This window comes from Palaemon carinicauda, chromosome 39 (genome assembly GCF_036898095.1).
Source record: "Palaemon carinicauda isolate YSFRI2023 chromosome 39, ASM3689809v2, whole genome shotgun sequence".
NCBI classification, from domain to species: Eukaryota; Metazoa; Arthropoda; class Malacostraca; order Decapoda; family Palaemonidae; genus Palaemon; species Palaemon carinicauda.
This window is the reverse complement of record NC_090763.1, coordinates 53,469,517-53,495,889: the sequence shown is the minus strand read 5'-3', so window position 1 is coordinate 53,495,889 and position 26,373 is coordinate 53,469,517. Positions and strand designations below refer to the sequence as shown.

Below are 26,373 nucleotides of genomic sequence, written 5' to 3'. Positions count from 1 at the left end.
AGGAGAACATGCAGTTGGCTCCTCTTTCCCAAGAGAGGGAATTTGTGGGCGGTCCTTCGTTGGCCAAGGCAAGTCAGGCGACCGTAAGTGAGTGTAGTGGGGGTCCGGGGGACGTGGCTCTCTCTCATAAGGGCCACGTCTCGTCGAGGGACCCCATGTGGTCTAATAGTGTCCCTTTTTCTTCATCAGGTTCCTGGGTGGAAGTTCCAGGGTCATCAGCGACGAGTGGTGGCGTCGGCAGAGAGGAGTCCCCGCAAGAAGATCCATTGGCTTGGGACGTGCCGAGGACTCCGATGAGGTCCCCACTGGACATGGAGGAAGGCCTTGGCGGGGCCTTCCCCGGTTTGGCGGGCCCGTCGGGATGGTTGCCGCCGAAGACTTCGCTACAGGAGAGTCTCCCCATTCCTTCTCCGTCAGGGGTACGGCGTAGCCCCAAGAAAACGCAGTCACGTGCTAGGTCACGATACGGAGGTCAGTCTTTCTCGTCAGGACGTGACTCTTCGGATTCGTCAAGCAGTGAACGGAGGAGACGACAGAGGAGGAAACGAGATCGGTCGGTGCGGAGGAACTCCCCTTTGCGGTCTCCCACAAGATCTCGGGACAGGGTGAGTCCCAGTTCCCCTCCTCCCAAAAGCAGGAGAACAACTCCCCCAGTAGGGACGTGGAAACGAGGTCGGTCTGTGCGGAGGAACTCCCCTTCGCGGTCTCCCACAGGATCTCGGGACAGGATGAGTCCCCGTTCCCCTACACCCAAAAGCAGGAGAACAACCCCCCCAGTAGGGACGCGGAAACGAGGTCGGTCTGTGCGGAGGAACTCCCCTTCGCGGTCTCCCACAGGATCTCGGGACAGGATGAGGCCCCGTTCCCCTACACCCAAAAGCAGGAGACCAGTCTCTCCGAAAGGGACGTGGGTGTTTGTCCCAGAGAACAACTTTAAAGTCTGTTCCAAACCTATTGGTTCGACACATGAGCGGGCAGGAGACAGTCCCCCTAGAAGGACCTCCACGTGCCGCGTCAGGGAGTCACCAGATGAGCGAAGGGCTACATCTTGCAGGCCTAAGACCCGTCCTGGAGACGTTTATCCCGCCCAGCGCAGGGGGCCGTCGTCTAGGCCGGGCAGCCTCGACAGGTCTCCCCATCGAGACCCCAGAAGGGGAAGGACACCTCCGTCGATCTATCTCACGGAGGACACCGTTTCACCGAAAAAGGCCACGAAGAGGAGAGGTACGGCGGACGTCGAAGATAAAGGGAACCGTGGACCCCGCCATCACGGCAGAGACCGAGATCACGATTCGCCCCGTCGGTCGGAAGGAGGGGAGGGCGAGTCGGCGGTGACGGAGGACTCAGCGTACAGGAGAGTCCTTGCCTTAATTAGGGGTTATAACAACCTTATAGAACCCGCCACTCAAGAGGAAGAACCCTGGACTTCAGGCCTGAACAAGTTCATAGCGGTCCCCGCCCAGAAAAAGTCCTCTCTCTCTCTCCCTGAGGCCAGTAACGTGGGGATTGGAAAGACTCACATTGATAAGGTCATATCCCGCAATAGCGACTCCTGCAGGGGTCACAGCTCAGCAAAGCTCCTACAGGGTTTGAAGTCGCAGACGAAATACTACTCTTTAGAAAATAGGCCGACCGGTGCGTGCAAGACCGAGGAAGCCATAGACATCCTGTGCCAGGGCATCTCCGACGGGAGGGCATCGGCAGCATCTACCTTCTTCTCCCCTTCCGAGTCGGCAATGATGGAGGAGATGTCCAAGGACTTAGTTAATGTGGCCTCCTGGCTGGATTGGTGGGCCACCACCCTAGTAGGCACCCAGATTCCTACAGACTCCATGGAACCTGCAAAACGGGAGGCTCTGAATGAGTTGCTGGGGTCAGGTAGCCGCGCCCTTAAATTCCTGACCTTTCAGTCTTTGGCTCTCTCCGCAAACTGGATTCTCCGGAGAAGAGACGCCCTAGTCAAGAACCTTCCCATTAAGATTCCTGACAGGGAAGCTAAAGCCTTGAAGACCTGCTCCGTCTGGGGGGAGCAGCTTATTCCGACGAAGAAGGCGGAAGAGGTCGTGGAGAAGTTGGCCAAAAAGAGGGAGCTACCTACCCTGAAGCCACAGGCGGCACGCCGCCCCATCTTCAGGAGGCCAGTGACAGAAGCACCCATGGCCGCGCGTACCACACCAACTCAAGGAAGGAGGGAACCCTCGTCAGGACAGTGGTCTTCCTCTGTGGTTCCCCCCCGAAGAGGTTCATCTTCTAACCCCCCAACGTATAGGTCTTCTTTCTACTCCTCCAGGAGGGGGAGAACAGGCCGTTCTTCCCGTAGGAGATAAGATGGGAGGCCCCCCTCCCCTGCCCAAGCCTCAGGTAGGGGGATGCCTCAGACTCACTTGGCAAGCATGGAAGCTCCACGGAGCAGATCCGTGGACAGTTACAGTACTAAAGGAGGGCTACAGGATCCCCTTCATGGAAGAGACACCCCCCCCTAGTTCCAGCAACGCAGGCAGACTGGTTGGTGCCCAAGGACCTGGCGAAGAGGGCAGCGTTGGACGAAGAAGTCAAGACGTTGTTGCAGAAGGGAGCTTTAGAAACAGTGACATTCCCGGGTCCGGGGTTCTACAGCCGCCTGTTCCTAGTGGAAAAAGCGACAGGAGGGTGGAGACCTGTAATAGACCTGTCAGCCCTCAACAGGTTTCTCAGGAAAGTGACCTTCAAAATGGACACTCCAAGAACGGTCATGGCGTCCTTGAGAGAGGGCGACTTTATGATTTCTATAGACCTCAAGGACGCCTACTTCCAAGTGCCCATTCATCCGTCGAGCAGGAAGTTTCTCCGGGTCAAGTGGGGTACCCAGGTGTTACAATTCAAGGCCCTATGCTTCGGTCTTTCAACAGCCCCCCAGGTATTCACGAGGGTCTTTACGACGGTCTCCATATGGGCCCACGAACGGGGCATTCGACTCATCAGGTACCTGGACGACTGGTTACTCCTTTCATCCTCAAAGGAAGACTTGAAACAACTGGGCGAAGATCTTCTTCAATTGTGCAAGACCCTGGGCATCGTGGTCAACTTGGAGAAATCACAGCTAACCCCATCCAACAGGAGGACGTACCTTGGAATGGTCCTGGATTCGTTACAGGTCAAGGCATTCCCAACCACGGTAAGGCTGGACAACCTAGATCGAGTGCTCCGGCCCTTCCTTCTGGGTCGCCCCAGAAGAGCGCAGGATTGGCAAAGGTTGGTAGGGCACCTGGTGTCCCTAGAGAAGCTGGTACCTCACGGGAGACAGAACTTAAGGGTGGTTCAATGGAACCTGAAAGAACATTGGAACCAGAAAAGTTCCCCGGACATTGTGGTCCCTCTCCTTCAGGAGTCCAGGAAGGCCTTGGAATGGTGGCAGGATCGGTCGAACACCCTAAGGGGGATGCCACTGTCCTCCCAACCTCCGGAGGTTCTTCTCTCCACGGACGCGTCGAAGGACGGGTGGGGAGCCCATCTCCGGGAAAAGACAGCAAAGGGGGCGTGGTCAGAGGGGGAGAAATCCCTACACATAAATATCCTGGAAATGAGAGCGGTCCAAGAAGCCTGCAACCACTTCGAGGAGGACATGAGAGGGCATTCGGTGGCCCTAATGTCAGACAATGCAACGGTGGTGGCTTACGTGAAGAAGGAGGGGGGGACTGAGATCAAAAGAGTTGTGCGAACTAGCCCTTCAAATCCTAAAATGGGCGGAACAGAAGGACGTCATCCTGACGGCAAGGTTCATTCCAGGGAAGAACAACGTCCTAGCAGACGGCCTCAGCAGAGTGGGGCAAGTGGTAGCAACAGAATGGTCCCTACACCCACAAGTGGCAAGCTACATTATACAGATGTGGGGATCTCCGGTAATGGATCTGTTTGCAACAAGGTTGAACGCGCAACTCCCCGTATTTTGTTCTCCCGTCCCAGATCCGAAGGCGGCAATGGAAGACGCCTTTCAGCACAAGTGGGACGGACTGGACGTGTACGCCTTTCCCCCCTTCTCCCTGATAAGGCAGGTCCTCAACAGAGTAAGAGCAGCAACCAACCTAAGGATGACTTTGGTAGCGCCTTGGTGGCCGGAGAGAGAATGGTTCGCGGACCTAAGGAACCTCACCGTCCTACCTCCTTGGCCTCTACCCGGCAGGTCAGACCTATTAAAACAACCTCACTTTCAGCGGTTTCACAGAAACCCGCAAGCCCTTCGTCTTCACGCCTGGAGATTATCCAGCGGCTCCTGAAGAAGCAAGGGTACTCCGGCAAGACAGCCAGGAGGATGTCGCTATACCTGAGGAAATCATCCACAGCCGTCTACCAGTCTAAGTGGGCGGTATTCGTGAAGTGGTGCAGGGACAAGAAGTTAGAGCCCTTGGAAGCGTCAGTGCCCGTGATAGCCGACTTCATGGTTTATCTCAGGGACAAGTTAGACATGTCAGTTCCAGCGATCAAGGGAGTTCGGGCGGCCCTGGGTCAAGTCTTTCTTCTCAAGGGCATAGATCTCGGCTCCTCCAGGCATATCTCCATGCTTATCAGAGCGTTCGAACAATCATGCCCCCCTTCCGCCCCTAGAATCCCGAGTTGGGACTTGGCGCGAGTCCTAGATATGTTACGGAAACCACCATTCGAGCCCTTAAAGGACATTGATGACAAGAATCTCACGCTCAAGGCGGTCTTCTTGCTAGCATTAGCCTCGGCTAAGAGGGTGGGCGAGCTACACGGACTGTCATTCGAGGTGAAACACACTAGGGGATGGAAGGAAGTAACCTTTAAGTTTGTCACATCCTTCGTCGCCAAGACTCAGAACCCCTCGGTGTGGGATCCGAGGTTTGAGAGTTTTTCGATTCCGGCAATCCCGAATAAAGGAAACCCGGAGGACCTAAAATTATGCCCGGTCAGGACTATTAGGAAATACCTTAAGAGAACGGCAAACCTCCGCCCGTCTATCAAGAATCTCTTCGTCTCATGGGGAAAAATAAAGAAAAACATATCCAAAAATACGGTTTCGTTCTGGCTCAGGAAAGTGATCACGCAAGCCTACTTAAAACAAGGTCTTCCTACACCGGGGAAACCCAGAGCTCACGATGTTCGGGGCATTAGCACCTCTCTAACGTTCGAAAAGAACATGTCAGTAGCGCAGGTTCTTCGAGCGGGAACTTGGTCCAACCTGTCGACCTTCACCGCACATTATCTCAAGGACTGTACGAGAAAGTCTCTGGACGGGTTTTCTATCGGGCCGGTCATCTCAGCCCTGCATTCGGTTTGACGGCTCAAGCCCCAGGCTCAATCGCGAAACATAAAGTATCTAGACACAAGGAACCGAGTTCTATTTTCCCCCCTTTTCTAACTTTCTCGTACCGTCAGTCGTCATCAAGAAATATCGCTCATTACACAAGACGAAAATTCGCCATATCAAGCACAACGAAGATATTGCAGAAGGGTAAGTGTTATATCACACTTAATGAGTCTTTTACGTAGTTTTCCCTACTGTCCATCGGGGTCAGGGCTAAAGGGCACTCCCCCCTCCTAAGGTGTAAGTCTCCTATAAAGTGTTTCAAGGTAAGTCTCTGTGTCGGAACAAATCACAAATTTTAAGTAATTTGTATTTTTCCTAACAATACTTACCGAAGAAACACTTTAGGTTTAGGGCCCCCCCAACCGTCCCCGCAGTGCCCCGCTGACCTCGTGGTTTTGTTCATTACATAAAACTTACTGGGGAGAGCTTCTCAAAGACGGGTGACCTGCCTGGGCAATGCCCCCAGGTCATGTTATTTCCCGTTATTCAGGACAGTATAGAACATGGAAGTAGGGGGAAACTACGTAAAAATCTGGTCGTCGGAGAGGAGTTACCAGTAATCTCCTATAAAGTGTTTCTTCGGTAAGTATTGTTAGGAAAAATACAAATTACTTAAAATTTGTGATTTTCAAGGCCATCCTCGAGCATGAAAGCAGTTGAGACGAGGTGAACATGTTTGGCTGTGTTCAATGGGGTCTAGATGGGAGTAAGCATATTTTTGTGAATGGAAAATACTTTAACTACTTGAAGATATCCTTGATGTAATTTCAATCACTGTTTTATCTTTAAACTTGTGTCAAACTCTTGCTTTACACTTGAAATTTTAGTTTACTAATGCAATCATCATCATATCCTCCCACGCCCATTGACGTATAGGGCCTCGGTTAAATTTCGACAGTCTTTCTTCATCCATGATGTTCTACTTCACATTTCATAGTCCTCTGTCTTGTAGGCCTGGGTCTCACATGAGGGTAGGCTCAACATAGATAGAAGGAAGACAGAGATGATGAGAATGAAATATGCAATGGAAGATGAAATATCATTGGAAGAAGAAATGATTATAGTAATGAGGTGGAATCATTTAAATATTTATGAACTAGGATCTCTAATACAGGATCTTTAGAATTTGAGTTTAATGAAAGATTGATAAAAGCAATTCAGACTATGGCTAGCTTAAGTAAAATTAGGAAATCAAATCGCCTGAAAATACATATAAAATAGGGCTATATATATATCAGTTTAGTGAAATCTGTGTTACTGTATAGACACGAGTCGTGGTGTGACAATGAAACAAAATCCAAAAGATTTTGTAGATTTAAGAACAAAGCCCTCAGAAGAATATTAGGAGTTAAACAGCAAGACAGGATTGGAAATGAAACTATAAGAGAGATTACTTGAGTGCCTTATGTGGATGAGATCATGGTGAAGGATAGATGCAGATGATTTGGGCATGCTCTTTGCTTTTCCCTAGAGAGATTAGTTCACCAAACTTTCAACTGGGCTCCACAAGGCACTAGAAGAGTTACTAATGCAATACTTTTGAACAATTCTGATTCCAGTTTAACAAGTTTGTAAAGTGACATATATTATTCTTGAATGATATTTAGAATTTTTTATTATAAATTCTAGGGCTGCCAGATGCATTATCATAAAATATTGCTTGAATTACTTGATATAGAAGAAAATAGGTAGTACAGTATGGTGAAAGTTTAGGCTTTGTATTGGGACAGATAACATCTATATGATTAAAGTGGTTTGTGGTGCTATGAGAAGATTTTGAAATAAAATGAGTTACAAAACAGCATAAGAAAGTTAAAGAAAAAAAAAAAAACTTTGATATAATAGATATTAAAGGCTCTGGTTGTGTTAATCCACTGTCTGTGACAATGCTCATACTACCAGTTGCTAAAAGAAACATTTAAATAAATTTCTATTAAATTAATTATTGTCTTACTACTGTACATCTGAATTGCAAGATTTACACCATAGAGAACTGTTAGACCTATGCAAGTTAGGAATTACTGTTTATTTTAGTTATAAGTTGAAGTTATTAACAAATGCAAATTATAAGGCAATTTCCATATTCAAGGAATTTTTTAACATTTGTAAAGACAGATATATTGTGACTTTTACCTTGATGCCAGCGTGTTCCTTGATACCAGATTTTTATTTTCAGAAACTTTTACATAGGGGTTTATATGTTGTCTATATAAATAAAAACAAACAAAAATAAAACTTCACGCATACTGTATATAAAAGTTTTTTTTTTATTTATTTATTTGTCTGCTCACTTTTAAAATCTGATTTTTCCCGCAGCTGCCACCCTCATCTTTGACGTGGAGCTGATCTCCATTGGTGATTCCCCTGCCCCTGTGGTGAATGTTTTCAAGCAGATCGACAGCGACAGCGATGACCACCTGTCCAAAGAGGAGGTGAGGGCAAACGGTGGTAATGGTGTCAAAGACCTTGTTCATTGGTTTGGCCTGGGTCAATGTCTTTCATTCATGTGGCTGTGTGTGACTTTTGCTCCTTATCTTGTGGATTTTCTTTTCTAGGATTCCTCTACATCTTTCCCTCGCCTCCTTCATTTCTTGGATAAAGAGACAGTGACTTTTCAATGGCGTCTCCGAAATTAGTTCTAATTAGCCTTTGTGAAAAATTATCGTAAGATAGATCAAGAAAACACGAGAATTGAGGAGACTAGGCTATTTATATTTGGAACTTGGAGTTTAGGAAAATAATGCAGTATACTATATTGTATAAGATTTCAGGAATTTAATAATATTTAGGTGTCTATGGGCTCTGATACATCACAGAAAATTTGCCTTCTGTATTAATAATATCTCTAGAAAAACCAGTATTTACCAGTGTACTTGTGATAGCAATGGCTCATCATTATTATTATTCTTCTGTATTATTATTATGAAATTATGACAGTTTTATACTTATTGTTTAGGTAAAATGTATAGTCCTTGTTTGGCTGTTGATATCTTTTAGGTAAGTTTTCAGGGGCCTTTTGCCTGGGCTACAATATATATTATTATTATTGTCGACCTTACAGCAGCATATAACACTGTAAACCATAAAGTACTCCTGAACGGGGCTTAAACTATACAGAATATGAGCATAGTCTTCATCCTTGAATCATTGCTTACCAATTGGCGATTCTGTGTAGAAATGGATGGGAAAAAAAGCAGATGGAGGATACAGAACAATGGCCTTCCACAAGGGCCAGTGCTGGCTCCAACGCTATTTAGCATCAATACAAATGACCAGCTAAAGTACCCGAACATCCGTAGTTACATATATGCAAATGACCTGTGCATTTCCACATAATCAGACTCCTTCACCACTATCGAAGAAAGTCTGTCAAGTGCCCTGATTACCCTCTCCATCTACTACAATAAGTGGCACCTCAATGCCAATCCATGCAAAACACAGGTGTATCCCTTCAACCTGAACAATCACCAGGCAAGCAGAAAATTACAGATAAAATGGGGTGACAAAGAACTTGAAAATCACTCCTACTTGGTTTACTTAGATGTTACCCTTTGCAGAACACACTCCTTTAAAGAGCATATAAATGAAAGCAAACGTAAAGTAGCAACTAGAACAACCTCCTCAGCAAACTCGCCAACACCATCTGGGGAACAGACTCTTGAGACAAGTAGCCCTAGCATTTTTTTTACTTTACTGAGGAGTACTGTACACCAGTGTGGGCAAGATTATACCATGCACATAGGTAGACCCACAGCTAAATAAGTCCAGTAGGATTGTTACTGTCAACCTAAAAATCAACACTTTTACCATCTTTATACAAAGTAGCTGGTCTTCCACCACCCCATATCCGACGAGAAACGTTAGCAAAAACTGAAAAGAATAAAAAAGTAATAACCCTAGGCATCCACTCTACAATCACCAGGAAGCAAGGAGAAGACTGAAATCCCTCAAAAGCTTCTCAACAGTGGATGTACTAAACCAGTTCGGGTAGCTGCTCACAGGCTAGAGAAGTGGCAGAAGGAAGGATTGGGTAACCCTAAACAGCAAGGGTAAAAGTGGGCAAAACTGGAGATAACTGCCACAAATGGGGTTTAGCCACAAACCTGGAATACCTATGTTGGATAACACTACAAACAATGGAACACATCCTTCGAGGGTGCCCAATGGGTCCTCATTGCTCAGATCAAGACCTCAGGAAAGCAAACGACAACGCCCTCCTGTGGGTTCAACATTGGTGTGAAAAGATGGGATAATAATCATTCCGTGATAAGGGTAGAAAACTATGAATTATTAATTGAATTTCTTATGCCATAATCATTCGTGCAATTAATGCTTGACCTTTGAATCTCAACTTATTCATGCAATGACCTTTTGAAATGTTACTGCAAATGAGATCAGCGTCTTCATGCTATGATCATTTTATGAATTTTTTAATGCATTTATATATAACTTCGTTATGACATGATCATTACTACGATCTGTGTTGGAGTTTATGCACAAATTTTATATACAATTTATTCATACCAGGATCAGTGTAGGAGTAAGCATATGAAATAACTATTAACCTTGTCATGCATTGATCATTCTTGGAAATAGTGCATTCGTAATGCATTCATTTCTTAAATTTTATTGACATCTGGTAATTTTTTTACATAACAGTACCATTACAAATGGCAAATAGTTTCAACTCCCAGTTGAACACCTAAATGCATATTTTTCTGCCATGGAACCTGGATTGTTTGAGGAAAATATGCTGTGGAGATGTTGATATCTGTTGTTTGTAATTTTTCTGCTCTTACAAACAAGTAGGAAAGCTCCTTGGCTGTATGAAATATATTCATCAACTGTGGCAACTTAATGCCTTACTAAACACAATGCATTTTGCCTTTGTGTAACAAAAGCTTAAATCACCACAGTTCCAACCAACCAAAGATTAACTATTATTACTTCTAAGGTTTAAAGGCAGTGAAAAAGATGAAAGGTCCCAAAGTTATATTTTCATCTTTACGTTTGGTACTTACAAACAAGATTGTAAGTCAATTCTCGTGCTTCCTCTACCCTTTACAAAGATGTCTACTATCTTATGTTATGGGCCTGATTGGCCATGTTTTTCTAAAAAGTTTGTTTTTGGTACTTGGTACTCTTAAGATCGGGATGCTCCATAAGCAGCCGTTTTTATTTTATGTTCTCACAATTCCAACATTTTTTATGAGGGTTGAATTGCTTGAAATGATTAATGGTTGTTATAATGTTGCCTTGATTTTCTTTTTCAGAAATTGAACCATCTTTTGAAATGGGTATATACAATTTATGATGAAATTTTAATGGTTAAGTTGAAGATTCTTGCAACACAATGAGCAGCTGAAAATTCTTTTGAAATTTTATGGGGAAGATTCTATACTACCTCGTAATGAATCAATCCTGCAGGCCAAAGACATCTTAACAAACCAAAGAAACATTCTCATTTCTGATGAAAGTTACGTTGGTAACTGACATATAGTCAAGTTAGTAGATATAATGAGTAAGCTCAGGCCATCAGTGCTGGGTTTTTTTTATATGAAAAGAATAGCATTACTGATGGGAAAATTCAATACTGTACTATAGTATAAAAGCTTTTATGCATTAGCTAGTTTGCCAAGCTTCTCCACTCTATTTGCATTAATGGCTTTACTGGTTAGATAGCTTTGAAGTACAAATATTAGTGACGCAATGGGAAAAAGTGTGATTACATGTGGATGGTGCATTTTTATCAAGTCAGTAAGAGAGGAGAAATAATAATTCCAAGAAATTGCCCAAACTTTGACAGTATCCTTCTTCCATGCAGTAATGAAAGAACTTTTGTTATCTTTACTTGAGATATTCAAATTTAGTCTTGCATATTAAAACTAAGAGTATCCTGGAGGCAAGGCTTTTAACTTGCTCCTCAAGACTGATTGATCGGGAAATATCTGGCATTGTAATTAAAGTACTAGGGTCACCGACTCGTATTCTCCTCCCCAAGACTGTATGCGTGTTATGAATTGCAGTAATAACAACCATAGATTTAACCCCAGAATCTCGGATCTTTGTTGGCCCTATAACCAGCACTGCCCTAACTACCTGTGGAATTGAATAATAATGCTGTATCGTAGTGTAATTTTTTCCTGAAATGACAGGGGAAGGTAATAGAAGTACTGTATTCAGAATTAAAATTCTGGTACACCTCTTCCAGAATTTTGAATTTCTTCTATTTTTCTTAAAGTGTAGTTGGTACTTCCGAAATCTCTGACTATTTTGTCATAAGTATTTAAAAGTAACAGCGGTTCTAAAATGGCACCTGGCCAATAATCTAACTTAAGATTGAAAAGAACCTAGCATGACATAAAGACCCCGAGGGCAAGTAAACAAGCGATAACAATGGCCGCGTAGAACGCGGAGCGGCATCAAGCCGACGCACTAAAACACTCGCAAAAAGTAAATAAGGCGTACAAGCCCGGGTCAAAAATAATGCCAAAACAATCTATGGTACTTAACATTGGTGCAGGTGGAAGGAGAGCTTCACCGGGCGTCACAGGTATCTCCCCAGAAATAGATTTTTCCTTCGTCAAAATCCCTTAATATGTAGTTGGTGCTTCCGAAATCTATGGCTATTTTGTGCCATAGATCTTAGACTCCGTTGCATCTGGAATGAGAAGGGAAATGAGCTATTGTGTTACTGGCCTGTAGAAATGTAGCCAAGGCTTTAGCATAATATGTAAGTCAGTTTGACTCATAAATATTATTGAAATAGAACTGGAATGTTATCAATAGATAAATTTGGAATAGTAATTGCTTAATTTGTTTTATGAAAGAACAATTAAGATGTCTTACATTAAAGAGATTTTCTGTAAACACTTGCAGACAAAGAAACAGCCAAATATATATTAATGTTTTCATTGCATAAGCTTTGTATGTTCTAAGTAACTTACATTATACCGTTTAATGATGAAATAATACAGGCTTTCCTGGAGACAATACAAATGATTTCCATCCTTGGAAGTTATAAGTTCAGACTTGACAAATCTTAGATTTAATTAGCAACATTTGATCTTCCTTTGTCGCCAATGACAGTAAGGTAACATTCCTACCACTAATATTACTACTAACAGGTAAAAAGGAAATTTAATGTATCTTTAGTGTGCTTCTAGGTAGCTTCAGCTGCATACAGATAAGACTGACACCAATAGATGTCTATAGTCCATTTCTTTTAGCGAGGCAGATTTGCACCGACTCGCAGCGGTGCCCTTTTAGCTCTGAAAAGTTTCCTGATCGCTGATTGGTTAGAATTATCTTGTCCAACCAATCAGCGATCAGGAAACTTTTCCAAGCTAAAAGGGCACCGCTGCGAGTCGGTGCAAATCTGCCTCGCTAAAAAAAATTGACTAGTCTGTTACTTGTATTTAGTGTATAAGTGGATTTTGCTCATAAAGATAGAAAATGGGGTGATTTATGTCAATGTACTGATGCCCTTAGGCAATTCCCTAGTCTTTTTGATGTGCATTTTATTTAAGTGTAATGAATTTCTCAAATAAAAAAAAAATAATTCCAAGCTCATCACTTCCTTGTAGGATGGTTCATCTCCTATTGTGTACTGTTGTTGGAGCTGAAAGTTTTCTACCTTTCATCATCCCCCTTTGGTCTTCTCTCACTTTAGCTGTCAAGATAGCTTTTTAACTTTGTCTTGTTGCAATTCTTAAATCCTCTGGCCCTGTCCCTTTAACCCTTTTACCCCCAGGTTATTTGGAAATTTCCAACCCTTAACCCCCTGGGGGTTATTTTTTTCCCAGCACATTTTGCAGTATATTTTTTTAAAATTGCTCTAACAGCCTTAATTTTTGTCATAGAGAGGTCAGGTTGGTCTCATTCTCTTGGAAAATGCCTGAATTTTCTCAAAGAATTATCAAAAATATGAAAAAAAAAAATTTTTATAGCATTTTTTTGCAAGGACGTACCGGTACGTCCATGGGGGTAAAGGGATGGCTTTTGTGAAACGTACCAGTACGTCCTTTGGGGGTAAAAGGGTTAAGATTAGGGATGGTACTTGTCTGTCTGCTTGTATAACCCTCTAATCATACAGTGCCAAAGTCCTTTTTTATTATTGTATACTGGTTGCATCAGTGTTGATGCACTCACCCATTGGCAGTGGCAGACCTCGTTAGTATTTGTACTAATCATTAGATAAGAATAAGTCAAAGATGAATATCATCCAAAGTAAGTCTTTTGCTTCTAAAGTTACTCCAGTTTGATTTGGTAATTATGGAAGTGAATCATTAGGAAGGAAGAACATTGGTGTTATTTTCACTTTGAAATTTACCAGAATCTTTGATTTTTAAAAAATCTGTAAGATGGATGGCCACATTATTATTTTTGAGGATGAATGATGCAGTAAAAAAATATTGTTCATCAATGATATTTACCAGTACTCTGTTAACCCATCCCTATAAAAGTAAATGCCTTCTAAAAATACTGATTTCAATGCTAATCTCTATTTTCTCTGGATCTAGTGTGAAGTTTTGAATTTTTGTCTCTTTGTTAGTAGAGGTTGGGAAATTGAATTTCTTCAATCGTGAACTGGTGGTGCACACTGCTTTCATTTAATTTTTTGGAAGAGATCCTGAAATAAAATTTCCTCCAAATACATTCCTTTTCCATTTATTATTTAAATTTTGCAACAATCATATTTTATTTGCAATATCCCAATACTCCCGATATCCAGATTGCTTTTAAGATGTCTGAAATTTATGTTCAAAGGAAAATTGTGTCATTTACTGCTTTAAGATTATTAGCCATCTATATATGTTTTAGAATGTTTGTAAATGACCATCGGCAGTGTACGAAGTAAAATTGTAATCAGTGACCCAAAATTTGTTTCATTAAGTTTACCTTGTATTGGTTTTTGATGTCAAAAATTAATAACTGATAAACGGAGGAATTAATTTTGCAGAATGATATGAAAACCAAAATTTTTGAGGGTAATATAACAGAAATTTATATGATCTTTTTCCCAAATTCCATAAGAGGTAAATCATCCCAAAATTTAGACAAGCATTGTAAAACTGATACTATATATTGAATTGGAACTTTTAGCTAAAAATATGTCTGAAAGTTCTAGAGTTTAAAGTTAGAAAGGGTGTTGGAATGATTGAGGTGACGAACTCGGAGCCGGGTTACAGTCACAGGTAATATAGGATAGTAATCAAAGATCATGCAGCTAGCAGGGGCAAAAACACCAAGAGCACAAACAAATACGACTAAGCGAGCAAGTCCAAAACAGAAGGATGTCCTAGAGGGCGCTCGTGTTGGGTGTCGGTGGCGTGGTCCAAGTGTGGTTTCTAGGGCCTCTGTTACGGCCCTTCCCTTTGATGAAGGAATTATCTAAATGGAAGACAGCCTGTGAATAGTGGTTTTCACACGCCCCTGCTGTATACACGACACCCACAAGGTGCTCGCGCGAGGGTAGTAACCTCTGCATTCCATGCTTTTATCTTTTTCTGGTATATTTGGAAGATTTATATCAGAAAAGTGTAAAGAAGGACCTTTTCACCGGCCGTCACAGGTCTCTCCCCAGAAATAGATTTTTCCTTCGTCAAAATCCCTTTTCTAAAGTCAGTTTTGTTGTCTAAAATAGTTGGATCTCCAAGGTCAGGTTTGCAGCAACTTTGAAGCTGAAAGGAGTTGGATAAAGTACATAGAGCAGCTGAAAAGTAGTGTCTCTATTTTCTTAAAAGAACAAATGTAGTACAGAATTTGTCTATATCAGGACTCTATGCAGATATAGACAGTGCCTAAGAACAGTTGTTAAGCCCTGTCCACACGATCGAGCATGCCCGACGAGCAAACAGTGATACCAGGCCACAATAGTTAGTGAAAATGAGGGTTGATGACGTCAGAAGCAGAAAAACTAAAGGCAGGGATGTGGCAACACTGTATGGTGCCAGATCCGTGTCTGTGGTTTTCCCGCTTCTGACGTCATTAACCCTCATTCTTACTAACTATTGTGGTCTGGTATCACTGTTTGCCCGTTGAGCATGCTCTATAAGTGTGGACAGGGCTTTAGAGATAATGGAAAAACTAAATTCATGAGGCCAAATTGCTCCAGTGGTTTTTAGTAGAATAGGCATTGTTTGAAATGTTATTTTATAGATAATCCCAAGATATTGCTATGCATAAGTCTAGGAATAGAGGTTAATTCAAAAGAATGTTTGCAATTATAAGAAAAGGAGAGGTAATTTTTAAGAACTTACGGTAGTGTTTTTTTTGTATGAAAATTTATAAATTTATAGACAAGACCAATGAGATGGTTTTAGGGTAGTGTAGAAAAGAATGGATTAGCTGCTATCGAGATATATTTAGCCAGGAACAACTATGAGCAGAATGTTGCTTTCGCAAAAGATCTAAATGAAAGGTAACAATAGAGCATCCATTTTGGCTTGACAGAATGTAAAATAACTGACAGACTTGGTCTTACATGCAGTAGGGGTAGTGGTAAGACTTTGCCACCAGAAATTGGGATTTCAAGAATGAAAATTTATATAAAAAATTTTACTTGTAAGGACAAAATTTTCCAAATAGAAAATTGGAGATCTTTATTCAGTGGAATTTTGCTTTCCTATTTCATGGCAAATCTGTAATAATATTCCAGCATTGATAAATTGCAGCTGCTTAGATGAAACTAGTTAACAAGTATCTGATTGTGTTTTTATCTTCAAAATTATAATGAAGATACATTGTTGTGTTACTTGAAAAACATCCATGCAAGGCCTAATATTAATGTCCTTTGGTAAAGATGTGTTGAAAGTCGTCTCTGACATTCAGAGGTTTAACAAACTATAGGTATTAAAACAGAATGTGGTTCTGGTAAAGGAAAGATAATTTTTTTCAGAAAGGATACAAATTAACATGAATAGGCATCTTTATTTTCAGAAGACCAGGTCTTTTTGGATCAATCATTCGATAGTTCTCCACTACGGTGAGAAGCGCATTGCTCAGTTTTAGGCTAGAAGTAATAATGTTTAGGGTAGGAGTAGCAATGTTCTCACTGGTCTTTCAAACTGTTCTGACCTTGTTTTAATTTGATTTCATTCTTTTTTTTTTCCCTTGAAACAGCTGTTCATGGTATTAGACTACCAGATTAAGCTAGAGGTTTAAATGTACACTGATAGATCTTGTAAATTACGACGTTAGTAAAGAGTGATGTCTGTACATTTGAAAATGTAGATAATTTCCTTTTTGAAAGAAAATTAGTTGTTAGTACAGTATCGGTACCCTTCAAATATCCAGCTATTATATTGTTTATCTGTGCTCAGAAGGTAATTGCTAAGAGATCATAAAGCAATCATTGTGGCTTTGCCTCCAATTAATCTGAGACCTTGCAAATCGTTGTCATTTAAGTTCGTTTCCAGCCAAATGAAGCCCTTCTGTAGACACACCATACTCCTATAGCTTTCCAGACTACTTGATAATCCATGGTTTTATAATTTTTGTTATGCGTTTCTTTATTATTTCTCAGTAGATAACAGAATAGTCGACAAGATTTTATTTTTTCCTTGTGCTTATTTTTAAAACTTATTTTTTTACTTGACTCACCTTCTTGTCTTCCTGATATTTGTCTTCAGGTTCTAGAATACATCAAAGTGCAACTTCCTGCAGAAGAAATAGAAAATGGACAAGACCCTCACAAGATTACAGAAGAAATCTTCCACCACGAGGACAAAGATAGAGATGGGTACATCTCTCATGAAGAATTTTCAGGACCCAAACATGACGAACTCTGAGGTGATCCGGTCAAGAAAATGTCCAGTACCGAATAAGTTTATCTTGGAACTTCTTGGGAAGAGTGAGTGAGTTTAGTCTCTCATTGTTCCTGTAAGGAATATTGTGGATAGTCTCATTGTTCCTGATAGGAATATTGTAGATAGTCTCTCATTGTTCCTGTAAGGAATATTGTGGATAGTCTCATTGTTCCTGATAGGAATATTGTAGATAGTCTCTCATTGTTCCTGTAAGGAATATTGTGGATAGTCTCATTGTTCCTGATAGGAATATTGTAGATAGTCTCTCATTGTTCCTGTAAGGAATATTGTGGATAGTCTCATTGTTCCTGATAGGAATATTGTAGATAGTCTCTCATTGTTCCTGTAAGGAAATAGCGTGGACGTGATCTTTGTGGAAATTCTGTTTTATAGAAGTGGACTTGCTCAAAGGGTATCTAATGTACATCTAGAACTTTTTAATGATCACAACTAATAATTCACAAAGAAAGAGTTGCAAAGTTTTAATTAAATTCTATTTTATGGTATCAAGTTCCAAAGAATAATTGGCTTAGAGTTGCAAGGATATTTTTGTTATGTGTATATTGGGGAGGGATATAGGTTGCAAATAACATTACTTTCAGCATTATCTCTGGAATACTAAGGTATGCCCATTGGTCATAATATTCAGTACAGTACTGTAGTTATTTTTCTGTGTCTATATAACAATTCAAATGAGTAACATGATCGTAGTGTGCTTTTTAGCATTAATTTCCTCTGATGGTGTGCGTTTCCTTCAAACAGCTTTATCAAAGGCTCGTCCAACTAGGACGGCATATGGCCTATCATTGGTTACTATGGGACTGTGATTTTAGGTTTCGTCATCGAACAAGCCTAACACACAAATATAGTTTTATATTTATTTGCATAATGTTGACCGATTTCCTATTCACAACCAATTTATCCCTTTCCTGAATTCGGAGAGCAGTTGTTATATTTTATACGATGCTTTATAATATATGTATTTTAAGAGGATTATATTGTTGAAAGAAGGACTATTCCCTCATATAATTGTTAGCAGGGTTTTTAAGTTACTAAAGACTGCAGTTAGCCTGTTTATAGGTATGAAAACATCAAAGGTTAATTTTGTATGAGTTAAAATGACAACGTAGTCTTGATCATTTGGGAAAAAAAAATTTTTGCGACAGAGAAATCCGGCTGAACTCTGTAGAACTCGTGTGGTAAACTGACTGTTATTTAATTACTTTTTTCACTGTTATACACAGCTTCATTTATCAAGGCTGCTAAGTTTCGTGTCAATGATTTCTTAGAATTTTTAATGATTGACTAAATTCTCATTAAATTGTGATCACTTCAGTATGAATATTCCTTGTTTTTACGTGATAAAATTTATATCTTTAAATCATTCAGTATGAGAATATTTGTGTTTTAATTTGAAACTTTTAAAGGATGATAAAACCAGCTGCTTGTGATAATGTGAATGGCTGTGTACTGGATGATTGTGACGGATAATGGCGGTGTGCTTTCCTTTGGAAAGTCTGTATTTTATGCAAAGTAACTATTTTATTGCTGTTGTTTTGGGTACAGTTTTATCTCGAGAAGAGTGAGACAATACAATTAGTGAGATTTTTCACTATTTTCATTTTTATATATTTAAGAATGAGAAGAAAGAATATATTTCAAAAATTTTTATGACGATTTATTCAGGGTATTTGTAACTTGAAATTCATAATCAAAACTCTTGTGGCTTCCGCTGTGGACACTATATATATAAAAAACCTTTGGATATGGTAAGCCTTTATTACTGTACAGTATATCAAAACATATGAATATTCAGTGTAAGGAATATATTAGATATATCGGTGAGTGATTCAAGCACAAAAGGTATTTTTACAAGTGTGAATGCAAAAATGGAAAATAAACAATTGATTGTTATTCAATTTCAGCTGTAATGAAAGAAATGAATGGGGAAGAAGAATTGTAATGAACATTTAGGTTTATAAAAGTGTTTGTTGTATATGATGAAACTGTTTCTCAGGTGCTAAAATATCTGAAATGTGTTGTGAAAAAGTCTTTTTATTGCCTTAAAGAGTCATACAATATATTATCCTAATTTAAATTAAGGTAGCGTTTCACAAGATGTAAAATTAACATATCCATATGTAGTACACATAGATTCTCAGTGGAGGTTGAGTGACACAATACTGCAACAGTGTATGAGTGGTACTTAGTGAGTAGACATTCCTTGAGCACAGTTAGAGAAGTTACTAAAGATGTAGCCAAATGGATTAGAGGTGTTTTTAAATATTAGATTTGTATTTATATTTTCTTGTTGGATTTTAATACTAACTTTGTACTTTGGCCATTCAATAAATTTTACAGAATGTTTGAACTGTTTCAATGAAGTTTTAGACTTTTTTTTGACAAGCATTGTGCAACAACTTTGTTGTTAAGAGAAATCCTACAAATAATTTCTGCATTACAGTTATTAACCCTTTTACCCCTAGGCTATTTGGAAATTTCCACCCGTTAACCCCCAGGGGTTAATTTTTTTCAAGCACATTTTGCAGAATATATTTTTTTAAAATTGCTCTAACAGCCTTAATTTTTGTCATAGAGAGGTCAGGTTGGTCTCATTCTCTTGGAAAATGCCTGAAGTTTCTCAATAAATTATCAAAAATATGCAAAAAAAAATTTAAATAGCAGTTTTTTGCAAGAACGTACCAGTACGTCCATGGGGGTAAAGGGATGAGTTTTGTGAAACGTACCAGTACGTCCAAGGGGGTAAAGGGATGAATTTTGTGAAACGTACCAGTACGTCCTTTGGGGGTAAAAGGGTTAACTTTAGTAGAATCATTAAATATGACCAACAGAATTTTGTTGAAATGATTGGGATTTGTATTGTGCTTCATCAAGTAAAACTAATGTGTTTTTGGAAGAGAAATGTATTCTTTTTTTTGTGTGTTTTGTTGGTACAGTATTTACATTTGATTAGATTTAACTTCACTTAGTGCATTGGAAACATGTTAATCCCTAGCAAAGGGAAAGTTAACTGCCATCAATTGAGGTTCTTGTAATGGAAAAGAGTTTAATAGAAATTTTGTTTACTCAGAAAAAAAATCAACTAATTTTCTACATTTTTCTTATTGATGGTAATTAAAGTACTTGGATGAAATGTTTAATCTTTTTACAACTTTATAAAACATAAAAGTGGATATTATACCCCTTATTTTGAAAACTCACAAACAAAGCAAAGTTCAAAAGGCTGTGTCCATATGAAAAATATTTTTTATTAAAATATTTTAGTAACAACAGAAAAGACTTAGTTTATGTAAGACAAACTTATTTTAAAACCCCTCCAAATTCAGAATCCTCTCCCATGAATCCCTGGGGCATAGGAGTGAGGATTGACTGGGATTGTACCTGATGATGAAAAGGGAAGGCTGGAGAAGGAATACTATAATGAAAGTCAAAGAATATTTCACTTGAAAAAGTTCTTAATAAATTTTCTTAACTTTAGTCCCTATTTCTCCTGGATGAAATGGAAGCGAGTGCAATTTTCATTGCTTACTGGCTCCATAAACCACAGGAAGTGACGAGATGGAAGCTGACCTCTAGGATTTCACTCTGGGTTCTGGTTTTATCCCCTACTATTCCGGTAGGCCCTGCTGCTGCCTCCGATGCCTTAGATGACCGCGGAGGTAGCAGCAGTAGGGGATTCAGCATTATGAAGCTTCATCTGTGGTGGATAATGTGGGAGGCTGGGCTGTGGCACCCTAGCAGTACTAGCTGAACTCGGTTGAGTCCCTTGTTAGGCTGGAGGAACGTAGAGAGTAGAGGTCCCCTTTTTTGTTTTGTTTCATTTGTTGATGTCGGCTACCCCCAAAATTGGGGGAAGTGCCTTGGTATATGTATATATGTATGTATTCTGAATAACATGCAACAGTAACCCTGTCCAATTTCTCTTTCTCATCCTGTGATTACTATATCTATATCCTAATGTAGCTTTGAACCAGTCGGCATTTCCTTTTTTACCTTCCTTATATAGATGAAGGCCATTCCAGGAATCATCAGTAGTAAACCCTTCATAGTTTAATTTCTTGTTGCAGAAAGTTGTATTGCCTCTGCCTAAAGATAACATTCTACTCCTGAAGTTTGGTTTGGTCATTAATTACCAGGCCTTATCTCTTTGTATTAACTGTAGAATCCTAAACATTGTAGATTTAAAAAAATGGGAGACTGCTGTATTTAGCTCATCTCTGTTTTAGGCAGAAGTTTTCTAAAGATTATTTAGAATTCATTTTTGTAGTGTATCATGAAAGTATTATTCACCTTTTTTTACCAAGCTATGGGAATACTGTGGTGCTTAAAGGCATTCCATTGATGATCTATAGACTAGCGTAATGGATTATTCAGTCCTTTTTATGATATCCTAGTCATTTATCCATTGTTGGTATTTGGCATTTCAGCAAGATATTGAAAACCATTATCCAACAGGAATCGCCTTATAATCTAGATTAGTTTATGTGCTTTTTTCACTCAGAAACCAATTTCCACACCAAATAGATGGCCGCAGCATTTGTAATGTATAATTTGCAGAAGTTCTGTTTGAAAAGAGTTTTCATGTCATCGTAATGACTTTCCAAAAATTTAATTGTTCTGTCACTACAAACCCTCGCTATTTATAGGGGTATTACTTTTGGCGTAGCTGAAAGATGAGCGTGAGATTTTAGCGAGGGATAATTACCCCAACCGCTAATTAGCTGGGGGTTAGCAGGCTACCCTGCTCACTCACACATCTGGCTGAGCACCCACTTTGCTTTTGCCACGGTAGAGTGTGGACGTTGCCGCTCTCTCCTGCCTTAAACCTGACTTGCTATTTGATTGCTTTAAAATTCTGTTTTTTCTTTCTCTTTTCAGAGTGTGTTTCTTCTGTCCTGCCTCATGCGCACTTGTCCTGGACCTGAGGGCCGCCCCTTGCGGTACACTTTTGTTCGCCCTTGAGATAGATCCTCGCCAACGGTGTGACTTGGGACAGCACTTGTCCCAAGTATCAGGAGTTTTCTACCTCCCAGTGAGAGAGGTTTGCGTAGGGGAAGAAGAAGTCTAAGCAAGATTTTTCTCCTTCGGGATCTTCTTCGAAGTCGAAGAAATCTCGGACTTCTTTTACCCCTCGATCTCCTGGACCTGAGGGCCGCTCCTTTGGTACTTTGATGTCTGGCATCGAGATGGATCCTCGCCAATTGTGTTTGTCTTACCAAGGCCAACGTTGTGACCGGGAGAGCACTTGTCCCGAGCATTGGGAGTGGTCTGCCTCCCAGTGGGAGAGGTTTAGGTGTTGGAAAAAGAAGTCTAAGTGAGATTTATCTTCTTCAAAGTCGCAGAAATCTGACTTCTTTTACCCCCTGATCTGAACCTGAGGGCTGCTACTGTGGTACTTTTATGTCTGCCCTTGAGACGGATCCTCGCCAACTGTGTTTGTCTTGCCGAGGCCAAGTGGGAGAGGTTTGGGCTTAGGAAAAAGAAGTCTTAAGCGAGATTTTTCTCTTTCAGGTCTAAGAAGTTGAAGAAATCTCAGACTTCTTTTAACCCCTGATCTCCTGGACCTGAGGGCCGCTCCTTGCGGTACTTTTATGTCCTCCCTTGAGACGGATCTTCGCCAGGTGCGTTTGTCTTGCCGAGGCCAACAGTATGACCGGGACAGCACTTCACTGTGTTGGGAGTGGTCTGCCTCCCAGTGGGAGAGGTTTAGGCGGAGGAAAAACGAGGTCTAAGCGAGAATTTTTTACTTCGGTTTCTTCTTTGAAGTCAAAGAAATCTCGGACTTCTTTTACTGCCGACCTCTCCCCGAAGCTGCTCCTCGACTGGTCCTCTCTGGGGAATGGCTGAGTAGCAGTGCAGCCCTATTAACATGAGGTGAACCTCGAGGATCAAGGGACATCTGCCCCTTCCCCTGGGGAGCACCTGCTTTATTTTTGATTCGTTGCAGATGTGGCCGTCGCTGGGTGTAGGTGGTCCCCGTCTAAGGTAGTTCTGTTCGAACTTCTTCAGTTGGGTGCTGAGAGGAAGCGCACAGCACCGGACGACCTTGGTGTTGCTGCCCGCCACCCGAACTTTTGGTCTTTTGTTGTGGCTGGCGCAGAAGAGAGCGCTTCTCCCCATGCTGAGTCTAGGGTAGAGCAAAGAGCGAGGCAATGTCCTCCTTCGGGAGGACATATATCTCATCCGCAAGAGATAATTTATAGAGACTGAGTGACTTCTGAGCAGACTCCCTCTGGGGGAACCTGGTAGTAGACGCCTTGGGCATGCTCCCTCCCTGCGGTTTGATCTTTCAGACAGACTCCCTGAGCCTTCGGGCTCCCATCACGCTGAGCCTTCGGGCTCTCCTGACCCCATGCATTTGAGCTCTTGTCATGCTGAGCCTTCGGGCTCTCCTGACCCCATGCGTTTGAGCTCTTGTCATGCTGAGCCTTCAGGCTCTTGTGACTCCAAGCCTTCATGCTCTCGTCACACTGAGCGTTCGGGCTCTCGTGATCCCAAGCCTTCAGGCTCTTGTCTCACTGAGCCTTTGGGCTCTTACTACCTGATTCCCTGGGTTCTCTTAGCTTGATGACTGCTTGCTATGCGGCAGCTTCATGTGACGTACTGGCATCGAGTGACTTGTTACGTCACTACAGCTCCAGCTGGTTGCTATGCGTCACCTAGGCTGGTCTCGCCAGCTCCAAGCCACTCATCTCTAGATGAGCCACCATCACCTCTGCATCAGGTTACGAATAACCGTCTCTCTCTACAGAGAGACCCTTACTCTAGGTGAGATGATCACCAGTCTCGCCAGTCTCGTTAGCGTCACTCTACCTCTCCGTCGCTCTTCCGTTAAACGTTAGCGACTCGCTCTTAGAGATCGCAAGTCTCCCTCTCGGCACTCGCCTGCCAGGCGTTTGCCAAGCTGGCTCTCACCACCTAGCCGCTCTTCGCCTCCTCGTCATTTACCCTTGCATCGGTCCCCGAGACTGGCTGCCCTAATACCCCTGCAAGCTCACAAGCTCCTGTTTCCCAGAGATCGTCACCTGCAAGATCAGCTCACCTCGTTTGAGCAACATGTGACGATTCCCTTCAAGAGTTTCATCTGTTCATGGTGAACGACCATGGGAGGTACCGAAGCAGAGCACTGCTTCGGGGGACCAACACCCAGCAAACCCTCGGTGGTTAGACCTGTGCCACATTTGCCTGCAGGTAAGGTGACTAACCATCCTTCCTTTCAGGTTCCCAGGCCTAGGGCTCCTGGTCACACAAGGGATCCTCCTCCCAAGGCTACAGGCTCCTCCAGCTCCCTCCGAGCAGGCTCCTCTTGCCGCCGTTTGGGCAGCAGAGGAGATAACTATGATGTAATCAACAAATATCTTCTCACGTTACCTGTGGACCACAAGATAAAGGCTCTCTCAAGTGGTGTTCCATTCGAGGTATTGGTGGGACTCTCAGTCTCGTACTCGGCTTCGGAAATCATCAACCAGGAGAAGGTGGTGAAGAATACCAAGCAGGCTACTTTATGGCTGGATCTCTGTTTGGGATCGGTGGGTCACTTGATCAGGTCTGAGGACTGGTCTCGTAAGTCCATCAGGAAGTCCATGGAAACCTTCCTCTTATCCAGAACCAGGATGATTGCATTCCTCTCCCACCAGGATGTTAACCTTTGGGCAAATACCATCCTAAAGAGACGAGACTCGATCATTGAGAGGTTCCATCAACAGTTTCCTCAGGCTGAAGTTTCCAGGCTGAGAAACTCCTCTTTCGAGGGGAGCTTTCTTTTTGACTTGGGAGATGTCAAGCGGGTAACGGAGAGGTGGAGGAAGACCACCTAAGACTCCCTCCTCCGTAGAGCCCTGACATCATGGCCCTAAAGAAGAAGCAACCTCCACCCAAACTGCCGACAAATAGGGCTACGGGCTCAAAACTACAGTGCCAAAGAAAAAGCCCTTTTAGGGCAACCAGAAAGGTCTAAAGTCCTTCCATGGAGGGAAGGGAAATAGGGGATCTGGTAAAGGCCGATCCCACTGGACGGGCAGTCCTCCCACCTGTCCACCTGTTGGGGGATGCTTGCAAAGCTGCTGACTAAGGTGGCTGCAGTTCGGGGCCGAACCCTGGACGGTTGAGGTGATTCGTTTAGGGTATCCCGTCGCCTTTATTCTATGTCTCCCTCCACTGACTTGGGATCCAGTCCTATCAAGCTCCTATTCAAAGGAGCTGGCCCTTCAGGACTAAGTCCAGACCATGTTGGAGAAGGGCGCTCTCCAAGAGGTCCTGAACAGGTCTCCTGGCTTCCTCGGTCAACTCTTTCTTGTAAAAAAGACGTCTAGAAGCTGGAGATCCGTCATCAATCTCTCAGTCTTGAACAAGTTTGTCATTCAAACTCCGTTCAAAATGGAGACAGCAGTCACGGTCAGACAAGCAATAAGACCGCATGACTTCATGTGTACATTAGATCTCATGGACGCATGCTTCCAGATCCCAATCCATCCGTCTTCAAGGAACTATCTAAGGATCATGTTTGACCAAAACCAATACCAGTTCAAGGTGCTGTGTTTTGGTCTTTCCATGGCACCTCGGGTCTTTACGGGAGTGTTTGCCCTAGTGTCATTATGGCTCGCAGAATCTCCTAAGATATCCGGAAGACTGGCTGATTCTAACAGACTCAGTGTCGACCCCTCTTCAACACGCAGACAAACTTCTGAGGCTTTGCAAAAATCTGGGGATCATGGTAAACCTCGAGAAGTTCCAACTCTTCCCTCTCAAAAACTGGTATATCTGGTCATGATAATAGAGACAAAACAACACAGAGCATTTCCATTAGATGAAAGAATACAGAGGCTGATAAAGGTAGCAGAGCCCTTTCTCAGGTGAGAAGAGCTTCTAGCCCAGAGCTGGCTGCGTCTCTTAGGCCACCTATCATCCCTTGCCTGTTTAGTACCCAATGGTCATCTCAGGATAAGATTCTTCCAGTGGTGCCTCAAGTCCCAGTGGAATCAGGCTTCCGATTCCCCGGACACCCTAGTTCATCCAGGGTCAGAGGTACGGACGGACCTCGGGTAGTGGATGGCAGATGAGAACCTACGCAAAGGGGTCGACTTCTCGTCACTCCCCCGGAACTGATGCTTTTTTCAGTTGCATAAATAGAAAGGTGGGTGGTCCACATGCCACACCACACCATCTCCAGCCTTTGGTCCGAATCAGAAGGGTACAAGCATCTCTCTTAGAGATGAATGTTGTCTTTCTTGTCCTCTA

At 42.1% G+C, this 26,373-nt stretch overlaps 1 protein-coding gene across 1 annotated transcript in view; it reads left to right on the top strand.

Moving 5' to 3' along the window:
• Fkbp14 (peptidyl-prolyl cis-trans isomerase Fkb14) overlaps positions 1-19,482 on the top strand; it is a 59,280-nt gene extending 39,798 nt beyond the window's left edge. The window contains exons 3-4 of the mRNA XM_068362919.1: positions 7,622-7,737; positions 16,939-19,482. Coding sequence (XP_068219020.1) covers positions 7,622-7,737; positions 16,939-17,097 — 275 coding nt within the window. The 3' untranslated portion in view covers positions 17,098-19,482. The remainder of the gene's footprint in view (positions 1-7,621; positions 7,738-16,938) is intronic.
• The last annotated feature ends 6,891 nt before the right edge of the window (positions 19,483-26,373 follow it).